Raw genomic sequence first — 13,925 nt, forward strand, 5'->3', positions numbered from 1 at the left:
TAGTAAGTTTGGTGGGATTCAAACTCATGTCTTCAGATCAATAGTTGAAGCCTCTACATACCCCAATAACTTAACCAGGGTAGCAAAACTATCACCCCAGGAAGGAGCATAAAAGACAGGGTTTGAAACCTTGCACGGCATGATTTACATTTTTACCACAATATATAGGTGTTCAGACTGGGAGGTGGTGAACTGAGTGTGGTCTTGCCGATATATATAGTAGCAATGTTACAAAATTTTGAGATTTAAAAAATTAATTCTGCAATTTATCCCATCAGATAAAGCATAACAATAAGTTTAATTTGACACCTAATTCACTTTCATATCTCAAGTAATAAAAAAGTTATGGCCATTTTCATACTCGGAAATTAGCATCTTGTTCCCTATTGATTTTCTATGGACATAACAAAAAAGCTGTGATCGTGGACAGTCAAAAGCACATAACCTTCTTAAAAATTAAGAGAACTGAATGAAATTTTCAGTTACCATAGATTGAACTATTCTGAAACAAATATAAAATAATCTAACTTAGATGACCTGAAATTAAAGCATATAATTAGTTAGTTACCCAATTGTAGCTAATTTCAAACTTCAATTTACTAGATCTAAACATCTATCCATTTCTTAATAAATGATTAACATTTTTAAATAGCCCAAGTGTCCAAATAATATTCACAAATAATTCACAATAAAACATGATTTTTAAATCTCATTTACATCAATTTATAGGCCAAATGGAAGGAATTTAGTGTTCAATTGCTGTAAATTAAAGTCAATTTAAATCGGCTTTCTAGTGGGTTCATGTGGAACGCGCTGGTTTAGAACGTTCACATTGCGCTAGATTTGTGCCCTCAAATGCCCAGAAAAATACTGCGGGATATAGAGCCCAAAATGAGCTACTCGCTATAGAAAACTTTATACACAGGGTTATATACATGCCCCATTTAATGTAAAAATAAGGTACATACCTTTAATTGTTTGCTTTATAAAACCTTGGGGCTGCGAGAGGTTGCGAGTTTAGAGAGTGATTTTTAAATTACTCTAACTATTTTACAAGGCCATAAAAACGAATAATACCTTTTGCGACGGGGTCTTTCAGCGATTTTCCGTTAATGATTTACTAGGCTGAACATTTTCGATTGCAACAGCCCAGTAAAAATCCCGTTTTAAACCCGCCCCCTCTAAACAGCGGCAAAATCACACACAAGGGGTGAGGCAGATGCTCAGCCACGATTCAGGTACGTTTTGTAACATACCTATATATAGGTATGTTGCAAAACTTACCTTCAGCGGCGCTGCAGTTCTGCCGCTGCCCGTGTGTGCAGCTTTGGCGCCTTTGAGAGGGGGGCGGGTTTAAAACGCGATTTTCTCTAGGCTGTTGAATTCGATGTTGTTCAGCCTACTTAGTTGCTGACGAAAAATCGCTGCAAAAGGAGGGGAGGGGGAGGGGGGAGGGGAGGGGGGGGAGAGGGGGGGGGGTGGGGGGGAGGGGGGGGGGGAGGAGGGGGGGGGGGGGGGGGAGGGGAAGGGGGAGGGGAAGGGGGGGAGGGGGAAGGGGGAGGGGGGGGGGGGGGAGGGGGAGGGGGGGGGGGGGGGGGGGTGATGCCGACGCCCCAAGTCCATCCTCGCCGTGTCCGCGTCGTTTGCAACGCGCTGGCGACGTGAGGCAAGTGACGTCACTCATTATGACGCAAGGGCGCCTGCGCGCGGGGTGGGGTCGAGATAAAGACAGGCGGTATAGCGCATGCGCGGTATGGCGGGTTGGCGCAGGCGCATCGAGTTGAGTCGAGTCGAGCCGAGCGGGGCTGAGTCCGGGAACTGAGTCCGGGAAAATGGGGAAGCGGGATAATCGAGTGGTGAGTACTGGACGGCCTGACCCGACCCGACCCGACCCGCTCTCCCTCCCTCCCGACCATCCCCGTGCGGCGCCTGGCGCACTGAGACCAGAAGGGGTGGTCGGAAGCCTCGGCTGCGCCGCCCGCCGCTACTGGGCCCGGCTGGGCCTACCCTGTCCCTCAGCTCCACCGCTCACCGGCGGCGGCGTTGTTGTTGGGAAAACAAATAAAGCTGCCGGCGCTGGGGTCTGGAAACAAAGCAGAATATTCTGGAAGAACTCAGCCCGTTTGTGGAAAGAGAAATGGGTGAATGTTTGGGCTCGGAGACCTTTCCTCGCATGATTGGAAATGACCATTTATTCGGTGATGTCGCTGGTGGAATAGAATAATGTGCCTGAACTCCCTGGGGAAAGGATATTAGTCTCTTAGTGATGGTGGTGGGAATGATTCTTCTGGTGAGGACGGACAGAGCAGAGACCAGAGCATCAGAGAGAGAGGGAGAAAAAAAACTGTCGTGATGGCGCATTTGGTATGGGGGCGGGGGAGGATACAACTCGACATTTCTACAGAAGGGGGATGATTGTAGGCCATCGTGTTGTGTCACACTTGGCATGTCACCCTTAACAACCAAATTCGTGTTGGATGTTAGTACAGTTGGAGACAAACCTGAAATCCTACAAGCGGTTTCTAAAGATAGGGAACACGGTTTTTTAAAAGATACAAAGGTTTATCATTGGAAAATAAAACTTTTAATTTTAAAACTTGAAGATGGTAGAAAGCATTGAAAATGATTGGGTCTGGCTGCATTTGTGGATGGTTGCCATTGATGATATGTGCTTGTCATGATACTAGTAACAGATCTGAGGGAGGTTTGACTGATAAAAGCTGGATGGATTGCATTTAAATAGAACAGATCCCTGTTGTACAATGTGTTGTTTTGCTAGTATCATAGGGGGCTAGCATAATTGGAATATGAGCTTGAATATGGATAGAACATCTGGATCTCGATGTAGTATGCTGAAAAGCTCGAGGTAGAGCATCACTCAGCACTTAATGAGTTTGGCAGTACCACTTTAAGCCTTTTGCCTTGATATGAGGCAGTAGCACAGGTAGGCAAGTAGAAAAATCAATAGCTAAAACTGAAATGTAGCTCAAATAAGGCATGGGTAAGCAGATTTACATTCTGATAGCTGGGTAGAATTAAGGCAGTTAATTATAAATGTCTATATTTTGAAAAAAGAGCAGTGACGAGCAATATGCTGGAAGGATATTGATGTACTGAAAAAAAATAAACATGAGATAATATGGGTTGTTCAATGAGGAGCAATGTACTGGAAGAAGTGTTGATGTACTGTAAGAATAAATAAATGAGACAAAATGGACTAATAAAACTAATTAATTTGTATGCATATAACCATATAACAATTACAGCACGGAAACAGGCCATCTCGGCCCTACAAGTCCGTGCCAAACAACTTTTTGTAATAGAGCATATCAAATACCTAAAGTGCAAAAATAACAAGGCAATAATAGGGAGGGTTCAAATTAATATTAACAGTATAGTACATTGTAGCCCAAATAAGGAGGGCCATTTCTAGATAGTTTTGGAAAATAAAGCAATGAATCAGAAAGGGATGTCAGTGAGACAACTTCGTAGTCATAATTCAGTTAAATTCAGGACCATTATGAAAATCTCTTGTAGCTAGGGGAACCACCTCTGCTGTTAATTTCTGTGATTCTAAAATTACTTTGGAACAAAATTATTGGCTACTTAAATTCTCTGAGCTGGATGAGTTCAATGGGTGAGAGAATTGCAGATGTTTTGTTGCATTTCTCCAATGTCAATCTAAATGTTCCGTTAGGGCATAGGGAAATTAGAGATGTAACATTATAAAAAAATAAAAATAAACGACCATCTTGGAATACAGTTTATAAATAAAATTAAGCTGATTTGGAGAAATCCTAAAGTGGGAATGAATAGTTAGGTTATGTCTACCAGATTAAACTGAATTGTTAAACAATGATTGTAGTTTAATATGTACTTCCAAAGGCTGCAATTCCACAAAACACTTAAACTTTAAACTGATAGAATTGAAAGTAAATTCTGGTTGGTGGAAGGCATATCAGGGTTAGACTGATGTGGTGAATCTGTCTCTCTCAGTGAAGTTTGCTATTACACTACAGTTGTTGCACTTTTGTAATTATCTATGATTGTGCTTGTCTGTCTATAGTATGATTTTACCAGATGGTATGCAAACAAAGATATCACTCTGCCAATAGTGACAATAAAGTATCATCATCATAAATTTCCCAAATGCTTTTTGGAGCTCAAGCTTAAACCAAGTTTACGAGACTGCACTATTCTAAAAGAGATATAAAACACACCACTAGCCTTCAAGTTGAAAAGATCATTCTTGGTGATTTACTCCACGTTCAAAGGGCTTCAACAGCCAGATGCGGGCTTCAACAGCCAGATGCGGGCTTCAACAGCCAGATGCGGGCTTCAACAGCCAGATGCGTCTGCCCCTTTTTAGCATTTTGCAGGGACCAGTCCCTTCATGACTCCCTGATCCACTCTTCTATCACCAACCTATCCTCCCCACCATCTCATTCTTGCAACATTTTCCTTTGCAACCAAGGTGATATAACCCTTGTCAGGGCTCTCACTTAACTTTTTTTCCCAATTGGCACCTGGGCAACCTTGGCAGCTTTTTAGGTTGCCAAATGACAGTTTAGGTGGTTATTTAAGATTGTTTGCATGATGCGTGCGATAATGTGCTCGGACGAAGTGCGTAGTTACCAGTCGGAATTATGCGTAATGAAGCATTTACATATTATCACACATATATATGCTTCAAATAAAGTCACAAACTAAACATATTCACCAATCAAGACATGATATATACCACAATGACATGCAGCAAAATTATAATACAGTATCTCAACTCTTTTTACACATTGCAATTAATGTGATTTCTATTAGTTTTTTCCACTTCCAAACAAAAATGTTGTTGGATTATTCAGCGTATGATCAACCTGTTTCAATAAATCCTGGATCATGGTAACATATTGGATCTTGGTAACATATATGCTTAACCATGCCCACTACAGATTGATGCAAACATGGTTTCTGTGAAAGACCGAAAATTACCATCACATGGCCATAGCATGGGTCGTTATTGCTATTGGTACAGAAACACTCTCGCTTCACACATAATTTATCCATAACAAAATATACAGGTTACAAGGACATTTCTAAAGGCACTTTATGATAATAGCTGTTAAAACCGACTATACCCATCTGACAGGTTAAACATTACACTAACTGACGAGATGGCCAAGGACATAACTGCAGCAAATGGTCTTTTGGTAATATGTTTAAAGGTGTCAAAACGCCACATTACCGTACATTCAGATTAGATGTACGTGTTGTGAACACCTATGAAGATACCCAGTTTGAACGCACAGATTTAAAAAAAAAATTGATTAATGCTCTTTCCATCATTCCCTCTTCTGAATTAACGTTAAAATTTCAACTGAAATATCTCCTGACCAAATTTGTGATGTATATGACCAACTGTAGAAGTAAAACCTGGATAAATCGAACATATAGTTGTGAATGTTGCTTATTGAATAACTACAGTACTGATATTCCATATTAAGATTTGCCGTTAAAATTAATTCTGTAATAACGTGTCAATAGTAGCAGTGACAATCGAACACTGCGGTTTTAATATTTCACATGTTCACAATTTAATTAATCCATCTTTATGGACTAAAACAAATAATAACATTGGGATTTAAAACGCATTTGATTGCATTCCGTTATCAAACATAGTCAATGTTTGCTCTGAAGACATTTCCAGCACATTAGGGTCAGGGAGGGGGGGACGTGTGAATCAGTGCGGGTGGATAGATGGCGGGGGGGGGGGGGGGGAGGTGGGGGTTGAGAAGGCAATCGGTGCAGAATGGATGGATTGAGGCAGGTGAATTAGTACATGTTGGTTGGAGTATGTAAAATTGTGAGGGGAGAGGGTGGGGGATGTCAGGGGGGGGGGGGGGGGGGATCGGTACGGGATGGATGGGGGGGGGGGATCAGTACAGGATGAATGTGGGGTCAGTACAGGATGAATGGGGATAGACAGAAATGCTGGAGAAAGTCAGCGGGTGAGGCAGCATCTATGGAGCGAAGGAAATGGGCAACGTTTCAGGTCGAGACCCTTCAGACTGTTTCCCCCCCATTATGCTTGAATGGGGGGATCAGTGCAGGATGGATTGGTGGGGGGGGGGGGGAAATCAGCACAGGATGAAAGGGTTATCAGTGCAGGATGAATGGGGGGGGGGCTCAGTACAGTGGGGGTCGAAGGGTCTGTGCAGGATGAATGGGGGATCACTACAGGATGAATGAGGGGATCAGTACAGGATAGAAACATAGAAAATAGGTGCAAGAGTAGGCCATTCGGCCCTTCGAGCCTGCACCGCCATTCAACATGATCATGGCTGATCATCCAACTCAGTATCCCCTACCTGCCTTCTCTCCATACCCCCTTAAATATAGCCAATGAACTGGCCTTAACTACCTTCTGTGGCAGAGAATTCCACAGATTCCCCACTCTCTGTGTGAAAAATGTCTTTCTCATTCTTAAACTGTGACCCCTTGTTCTGGACTTCTGAACAATCTTCTTGCATCTATCCTGTCCAACCCCTTAAGAATTCTATAAGATCCCCCCTCAATCTTCTAAATTCCAGCGAGTACAAGCCGAGTCTATCCAGTCTTTCTTCATATGAAAGTCCTGCCATCCCAGGAATCGGTCTGGTGAACCTTCTCTGTACTCCCTCTATGGCAAGAATGTCTTTCCTCGGATTAGGAGACCAAAACTGTACGCAATACTCCAGGTGTGGTCTCACCAAGGCCCTGTACAACTGCAGTAGAACCTCCCTGCTCCTATACTCGAATCCTTTTGCTATGAATGCTAACATACCATTCGCTTTCTTCACTGCCTGCTGCACCTGCATGCCTACTTTCAATGACTGGTGTACCATGACGCACAGGCCTCGTTGCATCTCCCCTTTTCCTAATTGGCCGCCATTCAGATAAAAGTCTACTTTCCTGTTCTTGCCACCAAATTGGATAACCACACATTTATCCACGTTATACTGCATCTGCCATGCATTTGCCCACTCACCCAAACTATCCAAGTCGCCCTGCAGCCTCCTAGCATCCTCCTCATAGCTAACACTGCTCTCCAGCTTCGTGTCATCCACAAACCTGGAGATGTTGCATTCAATTCCCTCGTCCAAATCATTAATATATATTGTAAATAGCTGGGGTCCCAGCACTGAGCCTTGCGGTACCCCACTAGTCACTGCCTGCCATTTTGAAAAGGACCCGTTTACTACTACTACTCTTTGCTTCCTGTCTCCCAGCCAGTTCTCTATCCATGTCAATACTGAACCCCCAATACCGTGTGCTTTAAGTTTGTATACTAATTTCTTATGTGGGACCTTCTTATGGGGATGCTTTAAGGATGAATGGGGGGGGGGATCAGTACAGGATGAATGGGGGGGATCAGTGCAGGATGAATGGGGGATCAGTACAGGATGAATGGGGGCGTTCAGTACAGGATGAATGGGAGAGCAGTGCAGGATGAATGGGGGGGATGAGTGGAGGAGCAGTACACGATGGATGGGAAGGGGGGTGAAGTACAGGAGGAATTGGGGGACCAGTGTAGGATGGATGTGTGGGTGGCAGGAGAATCAATGCGAGGTGGATAGGGTGATCAGCGAAGGATGAATAGATGGGGGGGGGGGGGGGGGGGGGGGGGGGGGGGGATGTCAGTGAGGACTGAATAGAGGGCGGAATGGGGATCAGTGCGGGATGGAGAGGAGGGGTCCCAGGATAAAGGGGGGGGGGGGGGGTTGTACGAGAGGGAGAGAGAGGAGGTGGGAAGGAAGGTCAGTGTTCCTCAGACAACACCGCCCCGCTGCCTTGGCCGTCCCTGTCCACCGCCAAACGGGGAGGCGGTTGGGACCTCCTCGCCACGGTCCCCCCTCCTCTGCCAGCCAACAGCAAGGTGCAGCTGCTTCAGACGGCGGAAGTAGGCCTCCCACTCCATCCCTCCCGGCCTCGGCGTGCGGGAGGGTTGTTTTGAAAGCGCCGTTAGTGGATTTGCAAGCCGCTATCAGGGCGGGCGGGGTGCGGGAGGAGGTGGAGTTGGAGCCGCTGCTGCCGCTGTTCGGGGCCCGTCATTCGCTTCGACCCTTCGTCACCACGCACCTAATATCTTTGCCCCACAATACAGCCGCCGCTGCCACAAAACGTCACGTTCCTTTTCTCCAGAGATGCTGCCTGACCCGCGGAGTTACTACAGTTTTTTTGTGGCTATCTTTGGTATAAACCGGTATCTGCAGTGCCAAGCCGGGCAAAATGACTCCACTTTTAGGTTGCCCAGTGGTACTTTGGGTGGTCAATGGCACCCGGGCAACCGTTAATTTTGAGCCCTGCTTGTCCTTTCGCCTTTCTTCCCCACACTGTTTACTTGACTCTCCACTCTCAGGGAGCCATGCATCATGACACTCCTAGATCTGTCTGTTTTGCTGCACTCTCTAGGGCTCTACCATTTACTGTGCAAATGCTGCCTTGGTTTCACATACCAAATGTAACACCTCAAACTTGTCAAAAAGTAATTCAATTTTCTTTTCCTTGGCCACCTTCTCAGCTAATTTAGATTTTATTGTAAACTTAGATATGCTTCCTCACTGTCCACTATACCAACAATCTTGGTTTTTGCTCATAATGTTAACTACGTTGTCTTCCAAATGGTTAAATGTATAACAAACAGCAGTGAGCAGAGCACTGCCCCCTGCTGCATTAAAAAAAAAACACCCTTTGATTCCTTCCTCCGAGTCGATTTTGAATCTAATTAACTTGCTGAATTTCAAGCAACCAAGCCTTCTAGACAAGCCTGCCACATGGGACTTTGTTAAAGGCCTTGCTGAAGCCCATATAGACCTCTGCTCCTCCCTCATCAATCTGGTGGTGACCTCCAAAAAATAAACGATCAGATTTTTGAGACACAATTTCAATTTCTGAAATTTCCTCCCTGACTTCCCACAAAATCCAAGGATGTTCTTGGTCAGGCCCTGGGGATTTATCAACTAAATGTGCTTTAAAACCAATGCCTGCTGTTCGGTAATTTGTCTGTGATCGAAAACATCACAACTATGCCACAATTCCTTAGCTAACACAATCTTTTCCTTGGTATAAACATGAGACGTATTCACGTAATATCTCTCGTGGTTCTACACAAAGTGGGCATCTTTAATTTCTTCCCCCATCTACACTTTAATTCGTAATATACCTGTAAAATCTATTGGAATTTTCTTTACCTCGACTGCCAGCTCCATTTGGCGTCCTTTTAGACCCTCCTGATTGCATTCTTAAATATAATCCTACACGTCCTCTCAGAGGGATATGCTTGATCTTGGTTGTCTATATCTGATGTATGCCTCCTTTTTCCTGACTAGAGCCACAACATTTTTCATCAACCAGGGTTCCCTAAATTTGTCAATCTTACTCTTCACCCGGGCAGTAACATGCTGCCCTTGTACTCTTGCGAGTGCTCATTTTTGAAAGCCTCACTTGCCAGGCACCCCCTTCCATGCAAATAGACTCTCCAATGTTTTCCTTCCTCTCTATCACACCTAGAGCATCCATAGCCTGTAATATTGAGCTGCCAATCCTGCCCTCTGTTGCCTTTTTTTATTAGCTGCTCTGCATCTCAAGGAGGTGCTGCCTGACTCGTTGAGCTGCTCTAGCCCTTTGTAACCTTTTATAAAAATAATGGTTCAGCTGTTCCTTGAGTAATATGCCCCTAGAATAATCAAAATCTCAGGATGTGGATCTCTGGCTAGACTGGAGAAGTTGGGATTGCCATCCTTGGAGTAGCTAAGATTATGGGGAAATGTGAAAGTATCAAAAAATTATTAAAGAGTAAATCCACATTTTCCCATCTCCACCCTGCTTTCCGCAGAGACCGTTCCCTCCACAACTCCCTGGTGAACTCGCCCCTTCCCACCCAAACCACCCCCTTCCAGGTACTTTCCCCCGCAACCGCAGGAGATGCAACACCTGTCCCTTTACCTCCCCCCTTGACTCCATCCAAGGACCCCGACAGTCTTTCCAGTTGAGACAGGGGTTCACTTGCACCTCCTCCCACCTCATCTAATGTATCCGTTGTTCCAGGTGTCAACTTCAGTACATCGGCGAGACCAAGTGCAGGCTTGGCAGTCTTTTCGCTGAACACCTCCGCTCAGTCTGCCTTAACCTACCCGATCTCCCGGTTGCTCAGCGCTTTAATTCTCATTCCCAATCTGACCTTTCTGTCCTGGGCCTCCACCATTGTCAGAGTGAGGCCCAGAGCAAATTGGAGGAACAGAACCTCATATTTTGCTTGGGTAGCTTACACCCCAGTGGTATGAACATTGACTTCTCTAACTTCAGATAGCCCTGGCTTTCTCTCTCCCTCCCCTCCCCATTCCCAGTTCTCCCACCAATCTTACTGTCTCCGACTAAATTCTATCTTTGTCCCGCCCACTCCTCTGAAATCAGTCTGAAGAAGGGTCTTGACCCGAAACGTCACACATTCCTTCTCTCCAGAGATGCTGCCTGTCCCTCTGTGTTACTCTAACATTTTGTGTATACCTTAGATGGAAATAAAATGTCCCTGTTGAAAAAAGGGGCAAAAATGGTTGCAGGAGGGCTGTGATTGGAAACTAAATATTCCAGGATTTCGTTGCTTCAGGTGTGATAGAATTGGAGGGGCAAGAGGTGCAGGTGTTGCATTGCTAGTCAGGGAAGATATTACAGCAGTGCTTTGGCAGGATAGATTGGAGGGCTCATCTAGGGAGGCTATTTGGGTGGAACTGAGAAGTGGGAAAGGGGTAGCAACACTTATAGGGGTGTATTATAGACCGCCAAATGGGGATCGAGAATTAGAAGAGCAAATATGTAAGGAGATAGCAAATATTAGTAGTAAGCACAAGGTAGTGATTGTGGGTGATTTCAACTTTCCACACATAGACTGGGAAACACATTCGGTAAATGGGCTGGATGGTTTGGAGTTTGTAAAATGTGTGCAGGATAGTTTTTTGCAGCAATACATAGAGGTACCTACTAGAGGAGGGGCAGTGTTGGACCTCCTGTTAGGAAATCAGACGAGACAGGTGGCGAAGGTATGCGTTGGGGAGCACTTCGGGTCCAGTGATCACAATACCATTAGTTTCAATATAATTATGGAGAGGGTCAGAACTGGACCTAGGGTTGAGATTTTTGATTGGAGAAAGGCTAACTTTGATGAGATGCGAAATGATTTAAAAGGAGTGAACTGGGACATTTTGTTTTATGGGAAGGATGTAGAAGAGAAATGGAGTACATTTAAAGGGGAAATTTTAAGAGTACAGAATCTTTATGTTCCTGTTCGGTTGAAAGGAAACAGTAAAAATTGGAAAGAGCCCTGGTTTTCAAGAGAAATTGGACATCTTGTTCGGAAAAAGAGGGAGATCTACAATAATTATAGGCAGCATGAAGTAAATGAGGTGCTTGAGGAGTATAAGGAATGTAAAAAGAATCTTAAGAAAGAAATTAGAAAAGCTAAAAGAAGACATGAGGTTGCTTTGGCAAGTAAAGTGAAAGTAAATCCAAAGGGTTTCTACAGCTATATTAATAGCAAAAGGATAACGAGGGATAAAATTGGTCCATTGGAGAGACAGTGGACAGCTATCAGCAGAGCCAAAAGAGATGGGGGAGATATTGAACAATTTATTTTCTTCGGTATTCACCAAGGAGAAGGATATTGAATTATGTGAGGTAAGGGAAACTAGTAGAGTAGCTATGGATACTATGAGTTTCAAAGTAAAAGAAGTACTGACACTTTTGAAAAATATAAAACTGGATAAGTCTCCAGGTCCTGACAGGATATTCCCTAGGACATTGAGGGAAGTTAGCGTAGAAATAGCCGGGGCTATGACAGAAATTTCAAATGTCGTTAGAAACGGGGGTAGTCGCCGAGGATTGGCGTACTGCGCATGTTGTTCCATTGTTTTAAAAGGGTTCTAAGAGTAAACCTAGCAATTATAGGCCTGTTAGTTTGACTTCAGTGGTGGGCAAATTAATGGAAAAGATACTTAACCATATAACAATTACAGCACGGAAACAGGCCATCTCGACCCTTCTAGTCCATGCCGAACACGTATTCTCCCCTAGTCCCATATACCTGCGCTCAGACCATAACCCTCCATTCCTTTCTCGTCCATATAACTATCCAATTTATTTTTAAATGATAAAAACGAACCTGCCTCCACCACCTTCACTGGAAGCTCATTCCACACAGCCACCACTCTCTGAGTAAAGAAGTTCCCCCTCATGTTACCCCTAAACTTCTGTCCCTTAATTCTCAAGTCATGTCCCCTTGTTTGCATCTTCCCTCCTCTCAGTGGGAAAAGCTTATCCACGTCAACTCTGTCTATCCCTCTCATCATTTTAAAGACCTCTATCAAGTCCCCCCCTTAACCTTCTGCGCTCCAAAGAATAAAGCCCTAACTTGTTCAACCTTTCTCTGTAACTCAGTTGCTGAAACCCAGGCACCATTCTAGTAAATCTCCTCTTTACTCTCTCTATTTTGTTGACATCCTTCCTATAATTAGGCGACCAAAATTGTACCCCATACTCCAGAATTGGCCTCACCAATGCCTTGTACAATTTTAACATTACATCCCAACTTCTATACTCCATGTTCTGACCTATAAAGGCCAGCACACCAAAAGCTTTCTTTACCACCCTATCTACATGAGATTCCACTTTCAGGGAACTGTGCACAGTTATTCCCAGATCCCTCTGTTCACATGCATTCTTCAATTCCCTACCATTTACCATGTACGTCCTATTTTGATTTGTCCTGCCAAGATGTAGCACCTCACACTTATCAGCATTAAACTCCATCTGCCATCTTTCAGTCCACTCTTCCAACTGGCATAAATCTCTCTGTAGACTTTGAAAATCTACTTCATTATCCACAACCCCTCCTATCTTAGTATCATCTGCATACTTACTAATCCAATTTACCACACCATCATCCAGATCATTGATGTACATGACAAACAACAGTGGACCCAACACAGATCCCTGTGGCACCCCACTAGTCACTGGCCTCCAACCTGACAAACAACCATCCACCATTACTCTCTGGCATCTCCCATTCAGCCACTGTTGAATCCATCTTGCTACTCCACCATTAATACCCAACCATTGAACCTTCTTAACCAACCTTCCATGAGGAACCTTGTCAAAGGCCTTACTGAAGTCCATATATACAACATCCACTGCTTTACCCTCATCAATTTCCCGAGTAACCTCTTCAAAACATTCAAGAAGATTAGTCAAACATGACCTTCCAGGCACAAATCCATGTTGACTGTTCCTAATCAGACCCTGTTTATCCAGATGCTTATATATATTATCTCTAAGTATCCTTTCCATTAATTTGCCCACCACTGACGTCAAAACTAACAGGTCTATAATTGCTAGGTGTACTCTTGGACCCCTTTTTAAACAATGGAACAACATGCGCAGTACGCCAATCCTCTGGCACTATTCCCATTTCTAATGACATTTGAAATATTTCTGTCATAGCCCCTGCTATTTCTACACTAACTTCCCTCAATGTCCTAGGGAATATCCTGTCCGGACCTGGAGACTTATCCACTTTTATATTTCTCAAAAGTGTCAGTACTTCCTCTTCTTTGAATCTCATAGTTTCCATAGCTACTCTACTCGTTTCCCATACCTCACATAATTCAATTTCCTTCTCCTTGGTGAATACCGAAGAAAAGAAATTGTTCAATATCTCCCCCATCTCTTTTGGCTCTGCAGATAGCTGTCCACACTCTGACTCTCTAATGGACCAATTTTATCCCTCGTTATCCTTTTGCTATTAATATAGCTGTAGAAACCCTTTGGATTTACTTTCACCTTACTTGCCAAAGCAACCTCGTATCTTCTTTTAGCTTTTCTAATTTCTTTCTTGAGATTCT

At 44.0% G+C, this 13,925-nt stretch overlaps 1 protein-coding gene across 1 annotated transcript in view; it reads left to right on the top strand.

Moving 5' to 3' along the window:
• Window positions 1-1,701: 1,701 nt before the first annotated feature.
• fam133b (family with sequence similarity 133 member B) overlaps window positions 1,702-13,925 on the top strand; it is a 44,483-nt gene continuing 32,259 nt past the window's right edge. Inside the window, exon 1 of the mRNA XM_055660878.1 lies at window positions 1,702-1,856. Coding sequence (XP_055516853.1) covers window positions 1,833-1,856 — 24 coding nt within the window. The 5' untranslated portion in view covers window positions 1,702-1,832. The remainder of the gene's footprint in view (window positions 1,857-13,925) is intronic.

Source organism: Leucoraja erinacea, chromosome 2 (assembly GCF_028641065.1).
Source record: "Leucoraja erinacea ecotype New England chromosome 2, Leri_hhj_1, whole genome shotgun sequence".
Classification (NCBI taxonomy): Eukaryota; Metazoa; Chordata; class Chondrichthyes; order Rajiformes; family Rajidae; genus Leucoraja; species Leucoraja erinaceus.